Source organism: Malaclemys terrapin, chromosome 1 (assembly GCF_027887155.1).
Source record: "Malaclemys terrapin pileata isolate rMalTer1 chromosome 1, rMalTer1.hap1, whole genome shotgun sequence".
In the NCBI taxonomy this organism is placed as follows: domain Eukaryota; kingdom Metazoa; phylum Chordata; order Testudines; family Emydidae; genus Malaclemys; species Malaclemys terrapin.
In genome coordinates, this window is record NC_071505.1 from 38,960,992 (window position 1) to 38,979,179 (window position 18,188).

At 39.8% G+C, this 18,188-nt stretch overlaps 1 protein-coding gene across 1 annotated transcript in view; it reads right to left on the reverse strand.

Moving 5' to 3' along the window:
• Positions 1-18,188, reverse strand: part of PLXNB2 (plexin B2) — a 337,927-nt gene that overhangs the window by 15,632 nt on the left and 304,107 nt on the right. Inside the window, exons 21-31 of the mRNA XM_054022660.1 lie at positions 16,922-17,149; positions 16,426-16,602; positions 15,644-15,783; positions 14,181-14,281; positions 11,141-11,370; positions 10,133-10,314; positions 9,326-9,392; positions 9,078-9,224; positions 5,005-5,161; positions 3,421-3,521; positions 1,692-1,776 (exon numbers count right to left, since the gene is read on the reverse strand). Coding sequence (XP_053878635.1) covers positions 1,692-1,776; positions 3,421-3,521; positions 5,005-5,161; positions 9,078-9,224; positions 9,326-9,392; positions 10,133-10,314; positions 11,141-11,370; positions 14,181-14,281; positions 15,644-15,783; positions 16,426-16,602; positions 16,922-17,149 — 1,615 coding nt within the window. The remainder of the gene's footprint in view (positions 1-1,691; positions 1,777-3,420; positions 3,522-5,004; positions 5,162-9,077; positions 9,225-9,325; positions 9,393-10,132; positions 10,315-11,140; positions 11,371-14,180; positions 14,282-15,643; positions 15,784-16,425; positions 16,603-16,921; positions 17,150-18,188) is intronic.

Genomic DNA, 18,188 nt, shown 5'->3' on the forward strand with positions numbered 1-18,188 from the left:
CGTGAATAAAATTGCAGCTTGGCACATTTTTATTAAATAGCAATGTACATCAACGCCACCAGCTGACAGCCATTAGAGATCCCCTGGAAAGATGGACATTTCTGTTATATTGTTTCCATTCCATTATATTTAATAGCTTTCAAGTGTTGTGTGGTCAAACTAAGATCAGCAGATCTGTTAAAGAGATTAAAAACTATTAACTGAAGCCCAGGGTTTAGCATTCAGTGACAGTCATAGAAGCATTTCAAATCAGTTCAAAACATGAAGGAAGAATGATCCTGGCAATTACCATGGCATAAACTTTTATCCCTTGTAAAATGATTGAAGAGGAGGAAAAAGACACTGAACATTTAAAATACAACAGACCCAGCACAATAAAGAGTGTTTACAAAATCAGTGTTGCCAGACAAACTTCAGTGAGTTTTTGGGTGGAGAAGGAAGGGGACTAAAATGACAAAATAAGTGGAAGAAACAGAACACAGCTGATGTAACACATTGAACGTTAGCAAGACATTTGATACTGTCTCACAAAGTCTTACTTGAAAATTCAGTTCAAATTGGCTAGGATAGGAATACTGTCATGTGGAATGAAAACTCTCTTTAAAGCTGTAAACAAAGGGCCATACACTGAGTTAGGTGTTTAGTGGGTAGAAATGTTAGAACTAGCATCATGTAACATCTGCATTAGTGATCTGGAAGCGGGAGTAAACAACAAAATAGTGAAATTCTTAAATGACATGAAATGAGGTGGTGTTGCAAACTCCAGTGAATAGAAGGGAATAATAAAATAGGACCAAAAGAAATTAGGAATGTGTGCAGAAAATAGCAAAGTGAAACTCAACTTGGAAAACAGCAAAGCTAATATATCTGTGAAAAGTTATCTGACATGCACTCAGTGCGAGGAAGAAACCAGGCAGCAGTAACTCTGAAAAGAACCCATGGTAGCAGCGGAAAGGGACCTAACATGAGTTTGCAAAGCAATATGGGGGTGAAAGAAAGCCAGTGTAATTTTGGGTTGTATGAACAAATCATCGTGTCATGGAGCAGGGAAGTAAACAATCCCTTTCTGTATGTCTCTAGCGCAGCATGACCTGGAACCTCATATTAAATTCTGAGCAATGCATTCCAAGGAAGGTATGGACAATTTGGATTGAGTTCAGAGAACAGCAACAAAATACTCAAAAGGGCTGAAACAATTGACTTCTGAGGAAAGATTAAATTCAGGTAGTTTGGCTAAGTGAAAATAAAGGGTGGTGATGGTGGTGAGGAACATGGAAACAGTCTAAACAGTTTACAAATATCTGAAGGTTGTAAACACCAAGGATGGAGGAGGAATTTAGTACTTGGGGGGTACACAATGGAAGGCAGCGTGCAGGGTATAGCTAGGAGTAATTGGATTAAAAGAAAGACAATTCAGGCAAACTACCAGGAGAAGTTTCCTGAGAGTGCACTGCATTAAGACGGACAGCAGTTTCCTAAGGACAGTAGTGAAAGCCCTATTACTTGAGGCTTTTAGAACTATAGTGAACAAGCTGTACAGAAGGAAAGCGCTCTGAATTAGTGTGACATTACCAGCTGGAAAGTCTCTAGTGCCATTCCCATCAAACAAGATCAGGCAAAAACGATATTGTCTATTTGTGCATTTTGTCTTAAACTCCCTTGGAGGCATAAAGAAACCCTATTGTACTTACTTTCCCCTGGGCCATCTTGCTGATTATCCTCTGGCTGCTGGGAAATTCCTATTTTTGACAAGATAAGTGTGGCACCATCTCGGACCTTCAAGAACATAAACATAGGGAAATCATTCCATAATACATGACTGCGAGAAGCAGGCTTAAACCTCACTATTTTGGAGTCTTTCCCCACCTAACCAGGCTTTTGAAGATACCCACCAATGTTCTTATTCTCCAGTATAAGGCCTGGATCTTGAGAAGTGCTGTGCAAACTTTAACTTCTAGCCATCAGGCCCTTCATCCCCAATACCCCCTCTCCTGCAGAAGGGCTCAAGCTCTGATACTTGCTAGATAAGCTGGCACAGGTAGAGCTTCCTCCAAGGTTGATAATGATGTTCGAAGTGTGAGAGTTCAGTGGCACACAGGCAGTTTGCATGAACCTTCTGCACAAGGGTTAAATTCCCCATAAAGGAGCAGAGCTACCTGCCTTCTTAGGGAGCTGTTCTGGACCACCTAACTGGCAGGATATTTGCTGTCAGGAAAGGGTTAGATAGTGTAAAGGGGAAAATAAATAAGGGTATCACAAGTGCTTGCATACCCATGACGATGAGCGCAGCATGAAACCTAGATAGATTACATAAACAAAAATTTCAACACCCCTCCCTCCCCTGACCCTGCCAATTCCCCCCCCCCCCCATGTCATACATAACCTGAAATATCATGTTAAGATTGGTTACTTAACTGGGTGTATCAGGGGTTTATACACAGGGTAAAATAGAGCAAGTGGTTCTTTTAAAAAAAAAAAGTGCCTTTGTTCCACCTCAGGGTTTAGGGTTCTTAAACACATCAGTGAAGCAGAGAGAGTGACAAATGAAGAAAGGTCCAGAGAGCTTGGGGAGAATAAAGAAGAGACAACTCTCTGATGGAGGGATGGGGGAAGAGAAGCAGCTTCCAAAATGGGACGGGTGGAGTGAGAAAAAAAGAGTAAGTAGGTAAGACGTCAGAAGTCCATACCTCCCAAAATCTGTAGTAGCTAAAGAGGGATGGGTCCTGTCCCCCACAGTGGGGTGAGTAGGTGGGGTGCTGCACACAGGAGCGGGGAGGCCTGGCAGGGAGGAGTTGTGGAGCAAGCCTCATCTCATCTCGTAGTGGTGGCTCCTGCGGCTCCTGTTCCGAAGGGCCGGCTGGGCTCAGCTCCCCTTTCTGGGCATTGAGACCTGGCCCCTGGTACCTGCCCATCATGGGCTGGCCATGTCAAATTTGAGTGAGTGGCATTATGACCCGGCCATGGAGTTGCAGTGGTACTCACTCAAATTTGGCCTGGCTGCCTCCACCCATGAGGGGGGCCAGGTTGGGCCAACCCAGAGTGGTGCTATGACCTTGTGCACCAGAGGCCAGATTGCAATGCCTGGAAAGAATAGCTGAGCCTAACAGCCCCATGGGACAGGAGCCACTGGGACAGGATTTTGGGAACTAAAACAGGACAATCCCACGAACCTGGGACTGCTGAGAGATATGGAAATATAGTCTATATAGGGGCAATTTGGAATTGTATCCAGTGATGGAGAGGAAACCAGTGAGAGTACTAGAATTTGATACATACATTCTCACTTTCCAGAATTAGAAAGTAACATAGCTACATGTCCCAGCCCCCTTATTAGATGGTACAAGCCAATTTTCTCTAAAAGGTAATAAAAGTTTATTTATTACTGAAAAACAATTAACAGATGTCAGCAATCCTCCTTACGTTATAATGCATCAGAGTATTCATACGTTTCCACCTGCCATCTCTTTGGGATGTTAAATCCAAATCTGAGAGGATCTGGGCAGTAGAACCTGGACGCCACTCTATGGAGTAATTAAAATGAGAAAAGAAACAGGTTTTATCCTTGGGCAACTAAGACAGTATACTACTAATGTGTTTACATTTAAAGAACCAATGAAACATCATAAAATATCTTTGAAATATTCCGTTTCAAAACACTTGGACTTTCCTCCTTTCCCTTTTATTTCCTATTAGGGAACTTTGTGCAAGTTTTGCTTAAAAATTCATGTGATTTTTCTGTTTATTTTCCAACTGAAATCAAAATCCACAGTTTAGGACACCACAATTAGTTGCTGTAGAAATTGCTGTGATATCCAAAACTAGGGTTGCCAAATTTCTAATGGCACAAAACCAAACACCCCTTCCCCGAGGCCCCGCCCCTTCTCTGAGGCCCCACCCTCACTCGCTCCATCCCCCCTCCCTCCATTGCTCACTCTCACGCACTTTCACTGGGCTGGGGCAGGGGGTTGGGGTACGGGAGGGGTTCCCAGCCAATGAGATCTACGGATTCAGCAGTTGGGGTGGGGGCAGCACGTAGAGCTTCCCTGGCCACCCATGCGCCTAGGGGCCGCAAGGAGCTGGTGGCTGCTTCTGGGAGCTGTGCAAAGCTAGGACAGGCCGGGAGGCTGCCTTAGCCCCGGGCCCCAGCTGTGCTGCCAATAGAAGTTTTAACAGCCTGGTCGGGACCCCGCCAGGGTCCCTTTTCGACCAGGCATTCTGGTCGAAAACCGGATGCCTGGCAACCCTATCCAAAATGGAGGATTAAGGACTTCATGTGGTATAGATAAACAAAAATTTGTTTTTAGGCAAATGCACCAAAGGGAAAAAAAAAAAAGTAATAAACACCACTTTATCCCCTTAAATTATGGAATTAGTGGACATGTCACAAAACTATTTTCCTTTAATAAGGCAGCAGTTGGTGTTTAAAACTTTAAAGACAACATTTTCAGAAGTGACTAGTAATTTTGGAGGCATCAGTCTTTGGGTGCCCAACTGGAGATACCTTAAAGGGGTCTCATTTTCAGAGAGTGAGTGCTCTGCACTTTCTGAAAGTCAGGTCCCTTTAAGTTGCTTCAATTTGGGCAATCAAAAATGGACCGACCCAAAGTCACAGGACACTTCTGAAAATTTGTATCCTTACTTTTACATCAATTAATTGTTCATGTTATCACTGTCGCATGAATTAGTACCGGAAACAATCAATATTTCATTGGTTCTGATAACAGGTTTTACCGAGAGTTGTTAATGTGGTCTGTGCATTAATATGAGACTGGGCAAACAACAAAGGTTAGGAATTTTATAATATGGACATGCTTTATTTCACAATATAGTAAGTACTAGAGCATCATGCTTAGCGGTGGATTCAGCTTAATAGTTCAAGAACTAAACCTTTGATTTATTTTGTTTGTTTCAATAATCACTTTTACTGAAACATTTTGGGAAAGGTAAGAGCATCAAATTAGTGTTTTCGATATTATTACAACAGCCCCAAAAATAACTACTTACCAAGAACAACACTGTCAGCTTTTGGCCATTGTGAACAAGGCAGATTTCGGTAGACTTGGTCTATTATCTTTTCCTTTACTTGAGAAATAGTATCACAGTTCAGCACTTTCACAGGTACAGAATCAGTACCTCCATCTTGTACATACACATTTACTGTCTATGAAAGAAAAAAATATGCAAAACTATTCAAAAATATCAGTTTCAATCTCTGTTTTTCTGGATGATTAGAATCCAAGCAGTGCCCAAGATACATTGTGCAGTCTTACTGCCATGCAGCAATGTACGTTTGCAATTGCAATGTGGATTATCTGCACAGTTCTTCACTAATATCCAGCCAGCTAGCTACTTTAGATTCCAGCCCATTCTTTCTATTATGATAAAATAGAAAAGGCACAGATTGGATTTTCCCCTTCTTCGCTGATATCTAATATGACATCTCTACTGTGTCTTGGGAACTTATTAAAGGGAAGTTTTAAATAAGCGATGGTCACATCAATACCACCCTATACCGGAAACCTACTGACCGCTACACTTACCTACATGCCTCCAGCTTCCATCCAGGACACACCACACGATCCATTGTCTACAGCCAAGCTCTAAGATATAACCGCATTTGCTCCAATCCCTCGGATAGAGACAAGCACCTACAAGATCTCTATCAAGCATTCTTAAAACTACAATACCCACCTGCTGAAGTGAAAAAACAGATTGACAGAGCCAGACGAGTACCCAGAAGTCACCTCCTACAAGACAGGCCCAACAAAGAAAATAACAGAACACCACTAGCTGTCACCTTCAGCCCCCAACTAAAACCTCTCCAGCGCATCATCAGAGATCTACAACCTATCCTGAAAGATGATCCTTTACTCTCACAGATCTTGGGAGACAGACCTGTCCTCGCTTACAGACAACCCCCCAACCTAAAGCAAATACTCACCAGCAACCACACATCACTGAACAAAACCACTAACCCAGGAACCTATCCTTGTAACAAACCCCGATGCCAACTCTGTCCACATATCTATTCAAGTGACATCATCATAGGACCTAATCACATCAGCCATACCATCAGGGGCTCGTTCACCTGCACATCTACCAATGTGATCTATGCCATCATGTGCCAGCAATGCCCCTCTGCCATGTACATTGGCCAAACCGGACAGTCTCTACGCAAAAGAATTAATGGACACAAATCTGACATCAGGAATCAAAATACTCAAAAACCAGTGGGAGAACACTTTAACCTGTCTGGTCATTCAGTGACAGACCTGCGGGTGGCTATATTACAACAGAAAAACTTCAAAAACAGACTCCAAAGAGAGACTGCAGAGCTAGAATTGATATGCAAACTAGACACAATCAACTCCGGTTTGAATAAGGACTGGGAATGGCTGAGCCATTACAAACGTTGACTATCTCCCCTTGTAAGTACTCTCACACTTCTTATCACACTGTCTGTACTCGGCTAGCTTGATTATCACTTCAAAAGTTTTTTTTCTTTTTCTCTTAATTAATTGGCCTCTCAGAGTTAGTAAGACAACTCCCACCTGTTTATGCTCTCTGTATGTGTGTATATATATCTCCTCATTATATGTTCCATTCTATATGCATCCGAAGAAGTGGGCTGTAGTCCACGAAAGCTTATGCTCTAATAAATTTGTTAGTCTCTAAGGTGCCACAAGTACTCCTGTTCTTCTTTTTTAAATAGAGACAGGCATGTATTAAAATACCTGGACCATCCAATGTCTGTGTACCACTTAAATTATCCAATAACGCAATATTGGGGGAGGGATAGCTCAGTGGTTTGAGCATTGGCCTGCTAAACCCAGGATTGTCAGTTCAATCCTTGAGGGGGCCATTTAGGGAACTGGGGTAAAAATCTGTCTGGGGATTGGTCCTGCTTTGAGCAGGGGGTTGGACTAGATGACCTCCTGAGGTCCCTTCCAATCCTGATATTCTGTGATTCTGTGAATACCCAAAGAAGAGTCAATTTACTATTTATTACTCGTCACAATAACCCTCAACTACAGAGGGCACACTTGAGTAGTTTATTCTGGTTCTCAAGATACCATTGGTTCTGTAGGTATTCCTCCATTTTATTTATACAGGAGAAAATCTCCAAACCCAGAATGAACTTTAAATGTGCCCACAGCATAGAGATGATAATCTCAGTCCAGGTAAAATAAAAAGGAAGGATAATGTTCTACAAGGGGAAAGTATTTTGAGAAAGAGGCGGAGACTGTGACCTCACCCTCTATGGAGGGTACCTGATCTCCAATGGTCAAGGTGGTGCAAAAATCTTGGAATCTTCATGGACTCTGCTATACAGGCATACTTTGATAGCAGAAATGTCTAGCCATGGCTTCTTTCCCCTTTAATTGGCTAGCAGAACTTCCCTCTCTCTCAGATATGGTCTTGGTAGAAATGATCCCTGCACTTCATGTATTATTTTATGTAGTTAAACTGTGCTGCAATGCAGTGAAATTAAACACGTTTTCATTTTCCCTAGACAGAATTTGCAGGCTAATTGTGTTTCTTCTTCCTTTCCCTATTTATTATGTTAATTATATATGATTTTGCTGTCAGTTGAAAATGTAGTGTGTCAGTGAAACAACTGATGAACATACCAAATTTTTAAACAAAAATAATGACTGTAAAATGGATAAATACCATGTACCATATAGTTCACCTCCGAGTTTCAGGTAGAGGTGTGCAAATTAAATTTTGCATTTATCTACCTAAGGCAGTAAGTGCTCCATAAATGTCTATCCAAACTCAGACACTGGCATAATTAGCACAAGATTTTTTTAAAAATCATAAAACAGGCATATAATCCCAATATTGTAAGCAATATTAACCTACTTTTTTGTGAAGGATATGCAATTTTTTTGTTATATGTACAATTGGTGAATGCAATGAAATCTGGGCCAAATCTGGTCTAATGTTCACAATAAATATCTATGAGAATTATTCTTATTTGTCTCAGATTTGATTGCATTCACACATCTCTCTTTGATACTGCATTCATAAATCTTAATTGTAAAAGCCATTTTTTGAGTTAAAAAGATCCTAACTTAGAAGAATTATTCCAGTAAGTCACAAATGACGTACGATACAAAAATATCTTGCTCATTAAACACATGAGACAATGTAAACCATGTTGTCCAGTCTGGAACTATTAGGTATACTCTTCAGGTCAGACAAACATGGAAGCCTCATTAAGCCCAAAAATCTACATTTAAAAAGTTACATTTTTCATTTATCCATCCCCCACCCCCAAGCAGTCTGTTAACTATAGTTGCTGTAGGTTGTTGTAAGAACAATTCATAAAGCAAGCTTCCCATGCTGCCCCCTCCCACTCAAATCCCTTAGGAATATATCAAAAATGCGCTTTTAACCAACACTTAATAAAGGCTTTTATTAAGTTTCAGCCACACCACAGATTTGTCATTGCATGTCTCACACTCAGAGACAAATGAAAAAGGTTGCTAGCTGTGTCAATAATAAACCCAGAGTAATCACATCAGAGTGACTTTCAAGGCAAAGAAAATCCTGTGCTGCTCTTCTGAGGACAGTTCTGAGCATTATGTACGTTTATTAGACCATGTGCAAAACAAACAAGCCAAGATTCTCAAAAACAGATGACTAGATTTAGACACTTATTTCCATCTTTAGATGCCTAAAGAAGTAGCCTGATACAGGCCATTAGAGCTAGGGACTATTCAGAGTCTGATTCTTGTCTCACTGATACTGGTGTAAACCAGAAGTAACTCCACTGAAATCAATAGAATTAAACCAATATAAAATGGTTGAGAGAGAGAGAGAGAATGATAATCAGGCTCATGGAATTTTCCCTCAAACTTATTCAGAGATTGGGGTTGCTCATATCTGGGACTTGCTTCTAAACCCTTCTATATAGTTCTTAATTATTCACCTATTGCCCATGTTAATGGCTCATCTGGGCTCTCATTAATTATTACAGAAAGAGTGTACTGATATAAATTTAAATTCCACAGTGTTCAAGAGGAAATTTCTGGATATAAAATTAATGACTGAGCAGATGAGCTGCTTACCAGCGGTGTATACTCTACATCATCTCCCAGTAACCCTGTGTCATTCAATGTATATTTGGCTTTCATCAGCACAGCATCCACTGGGCCTTTTTCCACCTGATGTTTGATAGCCTTGAACAATTTATAAAGAGGCTCTCCAGCATTGTCCTGTTTAAAAGAAAAAAGAAAAAGAAAAAATGGAAGAGATCAATGCAATATGTTTAAGTACTTAATGAAGGAGAAGTTTATGCATAGCTTTCATCCCTTACCTTCAGATATTGATATAAACAAATAGCCATCCAATTAGACAACATCCTCTCCACAACAGTTTCTGATCTAAAAAAATATGAATATTGAAAATGTTTGCTGACAAGAAGGCAATTTTCTTTTAAAGTGTTGCCTGAAATAAAATATTTCTACATTAACAGCACTTGTTCTAATGCAATAATTTTACATAGATTCTTTAAAGCGTGCACCTGCATTAGATAATGCTTTGAACTGTTCAACATTCTTAGATACTTTCAGCTCATTACTTTTACTTAAAGGTACATATCATATATCCAAAATCAGAAGTTTGTTTCTAAGTTGTAAGAATGAATGCTTAAAAGAAACCTACACTTTAGTTACTGGGGAACAAACTACCGGTAACCAAAACAAAACATGCAGAGCAAAGATGAAATTCTGTAATGTATTTAGGAGTAAGAATCGGACCTATCTAATTGAAGGAGATGCATCAGAAAATTGTTTAAGTGTATTCATTATGGAGATGATGATATAAAATTAGATAAGCAGCATACAAATATTTCAATATTGCATTTTCTTCATGGATAGATGTCTGAGCAAGTTTGTTCCAAGCTCTAAATTAAATTATTTGGACGGGACAAATGGCTCTAGCTGCTCTTAAAAAAAGTAACTCCTATCCATTTTTGCTTCCTAATGTGTTTGGACGTGTCATCATCATGATGATTTCTAGACAGTCTATAGCATGACACACACACTCTGAAAAACACCACACTGTAAATGTAACAATGTTGCAAAAAACAAAGGACTATGGAAAACAAGACAATCATTCAAACCTTCTGAGCATCAGCTTTGGGTTTTTGGCCACAACATACTGCTCCATCAGCTCTAAGAACAATGTCCTCATGATGTCAGTATAGTATTCTAGCTTTCCATGTAAAGCAACAGTCAATAGGGATGCAAAATAAACTTTTTCTCGGGCAGAGAACTCCCTCTGCTTCTCCAATGTATGAATAAACTAAAACAGAAAAAGCAGATTTAGCTTTGAGTCTAAACGATTCATGACAAGTTTCAAGAGCAGCTCAAAACATACCTGGCATGATAGGAGGGGAAAAAAACCAAAACACTTACTGTCTTAATGTTAGTCTTCTAAGTACAGCATGAAAAAAACACTCAAAGTTTTGAACAAACTACATATAAATAAGCACTATCTACAACTCCTCTCTCTCTCTGTGTGTGTGAGAGAGAGAGTTTTAAACACTGTCTTCAGGGCTAACTCAATTAATACTTCTATGTCTTCAATAAAGTATGAAGTAATATATAATGAAGGATGTTTTTGTTTAAAAAAAACTTCTGCACCGTAAGTTTAACCTCCCCCTTCCTCCCCTCCCCAAAAACACCCCAACCAAACAAAAAATAAACCCTTCCACTTGAATTACAAGGACTGCGAGCTGAATAAGTACATTGTAAGTTTCGGAACATGTTTTCCTCTGCCTCAGAATGTAACACTATTTTTAAGTAATGAGCATTAGGGTCATGCTTAAAAAAAAAAATAAAAATAGGTGCCTGCAATTAGCTTCTCACTCCGTATTTAGCCACCTAAAAAAGCAGCTTGATTTACAAGAGTACCAAGATTTAGCACTTTTGTGGGAGAGCTGGGTGCTCATCAATCTTGAAATCAGGCCACTTTTTTAGGCGCCTAAATATGGACTTAAGAGCTGAACTGTAGGCTCATCTGTGCTTAAAAATGTATGTGTGACTCTACATGCACATACATACCAGGAAAAAAGGCTTTTCTGAAAAATACAGGGTGAGCTCAAAGTGACTTTCATTTCAATACTCACATTGATGAGAAATGATTTGCTATTCAGTAGATTGGAGAACTGATTTAAAGCCTGCTCCACAGTTTGCTTTCTAGCCTCTGGAATATCCAGTTTCCCAGTAATCATTACATCTTTCTCTCCATCTTTTGAGGGCAAGAAGAAGACTCTGTCTGTGTACATTTTATAGTCCAGCACAGGAATTCCTGCTTCACTGACATCATTGGTCTGATCTTCCATCTCTATCATTAGATCTAGAACATACAATATTTCTAGTTTTAGAGTTAGTTTTAGAAACCACAGTACCTTTTGTTTTCATCTAACAATGAAAGCATTTTATACTAGGGGGGAAAAAATGATCAAACATATTCAGAATCCTTTCCCCTGCCATATCCATTCTGCTTTTTCCATACCATGTTTACCAATTGCCAAAGCATGTTCCCTACAACCCAGAGTTTCTTCCCAGATAATCCTATTGAGACACTGACAGTGCTATCTTTGAGGAACCACAGCGTGTATCTACTCACCAATTTGGAGCTTGCGACAGCAAGTCTCAGAGTCTGGGTCTACAGACTGCTTCTGGGGCTCGTGCTAAGGTAATAGCTGTGCAGACTTCAGAAGTCTAGGGAAGGGGGTGTGCTTCAGAGCCAGAGCCCAAATGTCTACATGGCTATTTTTAGCACCATAGCAGGAGCCTGAGTCTGTCAGCCTGGGCTCTGAGCCAGGCTGCCACAGGCTGCTGCTTGCTGCGAAGATGTACCTATAGTTACCTAGACTGGGGAAGGGACAATCTCATTGTTTTCTGTTTGTACCATGAGCAGGCACAAGCAGGGTTCCTGCACAGCATCATTATACATATGCTAATAATCATCCTCACCACCACAATATTTTCTTACCAGATATTGTAATGTGATAAGTGGAGAGTCATGAATTTACTGTTGGATCAGTATTGAACGCTGGGGTTTATGCAGAGAGCTCTTCTTCACACACACACACACACACACACACACACACACACAAGCAAAGGATTAAAAAGAAATTGTGGCCAACTACTTTTCTTGTGTTTATATATTTTCTTTTCCTTTAAGTCTACATCGTTGTGAAATTGCCTTTTAATTCTTTTCATGATAGTTGGGATGTTGAGCCAAGGAGCAAGATCAACAGGAAGCACAAAGAATAATCATTTTATTAGGAGAAGGGCAGAAAGGAAGAAGGTAAAATAATTCACTGAAAATGATGAAAACACTTCTGTGAGCCCCCAAAGCTTTCAAGTTCTTGACACAAAAAGCAATTAGGAGGTCATCTTTCCACAAAGTGGTCATTTCAGCTGGAGGCTTTCCAGTTGCCTGATATTGCTGACTGACTAGAATACCATGTTAATTAATATAATGGCTTGTCATCTCAGGAATTTTTATTGACCACATAATTTATCCTGGTTCTCTTTATTTTATTACACTCAGCCAATTCTAAGAAAGAAAACATCTCATGGTTTCAAGCTTCATGCTGTGTGTGTTGTTCTACCCTAATCACCACTTCCTTTACTATGACTGCTCTGATGCACGCAGGAAGACTCCTCTTCCTGCATTTGCCATTATCAATATTATAGGCATCTAGAAACTACTTTCATTTAAGTGCTTTACATTACTATTAGCCAAGACGACGTGTATCTTATGTGCTAGATGACACTGCTAGAGACAATTTGTGTTCCTCCTGAGCCCAGAGAGGCAGCTGTGCTGGAGTAGGAGATTAACCCCACACTCCAGCAGGCAGCAGTACTCCCCTGGCAGGGGACGGGCAGCTTCACATTCCAGAAACAGCTCTGAGAAACCAAGGACAGAAAAGAAGAGGGATTACAAAGGCCAGTTGGTGAGGGAGACTAATAAGCAGAGATGGCTCCAAACGGGAACCTTGATCTTTAGCCCTTCAAATTTCAGAGTGGCCTTTGAAGCTGAATCCCTCAATCTAAACAGTTGCTACTGAGGTTTGGTATTGGGTAGGGTCCAAAATTGAAACATGCCAATTTTCCAGATGTGACTCAAGTATAATGGGAAAAAACTATTCTGAGACAATTTCAACTCCAATGGCAGAAATCTCAGGGTAACAGTAGATTTTGAGAGATTTCCACTATTCAAGATTGCAAAAATCTTGTCAGATTATCTATAGAGTCAATTCTAAACCCTAACCCTGAATTCCCAAAGCTAAATCTAAGCCAAATTCAGATTCAACCACCACTTTTTCAGCCCATCTGTGTTAATAAGAGACAAGTAATTTCTCTTTAGGAAAAAAACATGCTTTGTTATAGAAGCAAAGATAGGTTATTTCAGTATAAACAAATAGTGTATTTTAGATAGTGATATTACAGGTCAAGGTAATCACTTAGGCCAAAGTTTTCAAACATAGGTGCCTGAATTAGACACCAAAATAAGTAGCCTGATATTCAGAGGTGCTGTGCCCTTACAGCTCCCATTGATTTCCCTCAGGTGAAGTCTCTTTACATAAGTAAAGAATGAACCAGCCTCAGATCAGGTTCCATTATTTCCTATTACAAAGAGGTAAATTTTCTTCTTCTCTCTGATTTTCCCGGACTTAAAAGATATTGCAGTCTATCTTCATAAATTCATAGCTTACCAATTCATATATTTTGTGGCTTTCCTAACATTATATTTTTATTGAAATAAATGTGTCATATTTTATCAACAGCATAAATACAGACTACACTTACTTACTGGGAAAAAAAGTGACTTTTCAGTACCAATAAAAGCTTTTTAATAGTAGTAATAAAAAACCTAGTTTCTATTTCCATTTACTGATTTAATTCCTCGTGCTTATTTTATCTTTACCCTAAAAACCTGTTGTTTCCTTTAATCACTTTCACTATATTTAATCTTATTTATGGTCTTAATTGTAAGAAGACTATGTACTGTACATTGATGTCTGTAATCAAGAGTAGTTATACTGGCTTGTAGTTACAACCAAGAAACAGTTTCAGTAAGATAGTGCAGTAGTTTTAGCCCAATTTAGTATTTCTCATTAGGGTCCATAAGAAATCTAACATAAATCATACCTGTGAATTCCTTTTTGCATCGATCTCTGACACTTTCTTCCAAACCTTCAAGCTGTGACTTGATTTTTTCATATTCACGTTCTGCTTGTTGGCTTTTTCGTCTTTAAAGAATAAAGGTAAAGTTATTAATGGTAAAAGTACAGCATTTTGCAATTGCATCAAATGGAAAGGCTGAGGGATCATAGGAAGCCTGTTTCTTTTCCTCTTTACTTTTAATAACGAAAGTGGAGAAGATAGCGGGTCAGATCTTCAGCTAATGTAAATCAATGTAGCTCTATAACGAAGCTGCTTAAACAGACCGGTTGAAGATCTGGCCCAATGATTTTAAACTTATTAGACTACATTTGTGAGCACATTTTAAGCACAGCTACTTCACTTGTGCAAGCTGGACAGACAATGCAATAAGCACTCAGAGCACATTCCACAACGGCTGCTGAGTCATGACTAAGGCTTGTCTACACTTAAGATAGCGTCGTAACTATGTCGACCTCACGGATGTGAAAAATTCAGACCCCTGAGTGTCAGAGTTAAGATGACCTAACCCCAGGTGTAGACGTGGCTAGATCAATAGAAGACTTCTTCTGTTGACTTAGCTACTTCCACTTGGGGAGGTGGATTAGCTACATTGCCAGAAATACCCCTTCAGTTGCTGTAAGAAGCGTCTACACTACAGTAACATAGCTGTAGTGTTGTAGCTGTGCTGCTGTAACATCCAGAGCACAGACATGGCTTAAGTAAGTACATGCACAGGATCATACTGAGCAGGTTATGGGAGATCTAAGGGAGTTTCAACGTTGTACAGGTGCAAATACTATAAGACACTGCATCTCAGTTGTACAGCTTTGCATCATTACAGTGAAATCCACCCAGCACAAAGCTGATACACTACTTACATCCCACTTAAGACCTCAAAATAGGCCTCAAGTAGGACTTAAGTGGTGTATAGTCCTGGTACTGGCACTCCACAAAGGGGTGAATTTCACCAATAGTGATAAAATGTGTGTGTGGTAATACGTGGCTCAGCTGTAAAGACCAGAATATCCACTCAGACAGATCCAACCATCTCAGGTCTACAGAGTGTTGACATAGGAAGCTTAAACATTGACTAATACACATGCAAAACAAGCAATATTTTCACTTGCATGAAGGCACTTCAGCTGCAATTTCAAGACTGTGTGTGTGCACCTTACCCTCTCAGTGAGGGGTGTGAAAACCTGGGCCAATTTGTTTGTGCTTACAGCAGAGAAAGAACACTGGGCTGACAGGCACCAAGAAATACCACTGAAAGGGTCTATGTTAGGGGAATTATTGGTATAAACGTTTTCCAGCTACTTCCTTTAAAATGTTTAGTTTATTAAGTGATCAAGATTGTTCCTCTTTGCAGATGAGAATAGTTTGCTCTTCTGCCCCATCAGCCTTCTCCTTCAGAGCTTTGGGACAGCCATAGCATCTGACTATCTTACCTGTAACAGTAGATAGAGATGATGATAATGGCCACCATAGGAAAAATTACGGATGGCAAAATCACATCCAGGGGTATGTCACTCACACGTGTGTCATATTCCACTCTTCCTAGGATCCATTCTCTGAGGCCAAATTTCACCTAAAGAATTAAATACATACTTATACCTGCCTCAAAAAATGTAACAAGAAGATTATTCAATAATTTAGCTGCCATGCTTTAGTTTCTTAGTAATCTTTATAATCTATAGAATTCCTAGTCCAGATTGCCAAACAGATATAAGATTCAGATACAATATTTTTGCTGGCATAAATTGGCATAGCTCCACTGAAGTTAATGAATTAATGGAGCAGCACCTTTGTATTCTAGCACGTAATTTAGCCCTTATTACATAAAAGGAAAAGAAAAAGTTATTACTATACAAAGGAATTTAAGACCCAATCCTATAAACACTTACTACCCAGAATAGTGATTGACTGCAATGGGACTTGTAAAGATAGAAAACCCTATGCCTAGTTGTGAGTATACATAGGACCTGACCCCTTAATAAAAGTGGCAATCAACATCTTGGGACATTCTATCTATCTGCAATCCTTTTATAGATAGCAAGCAGAATCTGGAAGTGGAGTGGAGTCACAAGATCGTTTCCTTTATATAATGCGCCACTGAAAAATAAACCCATGCAAATAGGAAGCTACTTTATCAGTGTCACAAACACAGTACTCCATACCCTCCTCTCTACATACATGCTATTAAAGACAACAGGCAGGAAAGGTGACATACAATGAATTCAGGCAAGTTATTGATTGTATCCCTCTTCTGCCTTCTCTTTGGCTGAGGTTGTACTTCTGGTGGTTCACAATATAAATCCTTTTCAGTCAGTGTTTTTATGTTGCAGGGTTCTGCTCCTACAAAAGCTTGAGCCTCCTCTATCGTCATGGCTTTGTTCAGATTACTGCCCTAGACAGAAAATATAAGGCTAAGTCATTTAAGCCACAAAGCCACGGGTGAAGCAATCCACAAGTTACACAACCTTTTGAACAGTTCATTTTCAACACAGGATGTAGTGACATCAGTGCGAAGGGGGAGGAAAAAATATCCCCAGGCTTTTACACACAGAGGAAATCTATTAATTCTATGGGAACACAGCTCATATGGAAATTCCAGATTCCAGCAGTGGAGGGCAGCACACGTTTTTTTAAGGATGAAAGGAAAATCTCACATCTACATATTTATTACAACAATAAAACTACAACCAGCCATGTCTTGTCAAGTTTACCTTTGCATGAATAAGTTTGTTGACTTGTTTTTTGATGCCATCAGTGAAGTTTTCAAATGTTGGATCCGCAACGTATTTAAAGAGGTCATTGTCGGCGTTTAAAACGAAACTGTAACCATCCATTTTAATAAGTGTAGTAATCCTATAGTTTTCTGGATCCTCTAGTATTGGTGGAGAAGAGAAGACTATTGTGCTTTCATTGATTTTTGCAATATCTTTTCCTAGAAACTAAAAAGCAAACAAAACATTTTGGGTTTTGATTAGATCATGTTATTTGCTGCTGAACATTTAGCACCTAAAAATAGAAGGCAGAGCCTGTGAACTAGGCCTTCCACAACACAACCAAGGTTAAATAAAAATGTGAGATTCTCAGATACTTTTGGAAAAGAAAAAAATCACTGCACAAAAATAAATCATTGCTTCAGTGTGGGTTAGTATTCACGTCCAAAGCAAAATCCTAAGGTCTGAACACTCCCGAAGTTGACAGAAAGTTTGTGTCATTATCTGAATTTTGTGGGTTTGAACTATTTTAGGGCGATTTAATGTTGAGAACACAGGATTGATGGGGGTGGGATGGTAACTCCTTAGCTTTAATCCAGACTATTTTTGACTCTTCTGAAACCTTGGGCACATCACTTGTATTCAAGGCATTTATAAGTAACAGAGACGTTATCAGCTTAATATAAATAAATAATGAAGATATCCCATCTCCTAGAACTGGAAGGGACCTTGAAAGGTCATTGAGTCCAGCCCCCTGCCTTCACTAGCAGGACCAAGTACTGATTTTGCCCCAGATCCCCAAGTGGCCCCCTCAAGGATTGAACTCACAACCCTGGGTTTAGCAGGCCAATGCTCAAACCACTGAGCTATCCCTCCCCACATAAATGCTCAGTACCATTTATGAATAAAATACATTAAACACCAACTAATTAACTCACAACAAACCTTATCTTCCACCACAATGAATGTTTATTTCTAAGGGCTGGTCCACACTAACCCCCCCAGTTCGAACTAAGATACGCAACTTCAGCTACGTGAATAACGTAGCTGAAGTCGAAGTACCTTAGTTCGAACTACAAGGTACTTACCGCGGGTCCACACGTGGCAGGCAGGCTCCCCCGTCGACTCTGCGTACTCCTCTCGCGGAGCAGGAGTACCGGCATCGACGGCGAGCACTTCCGGGATCAATTTATCGCATCTAGACAAGACGCGATAAATCGATCCCAGAAGATCGATTGCTTACCGCCGAACCCGGAGGTAAGTATAG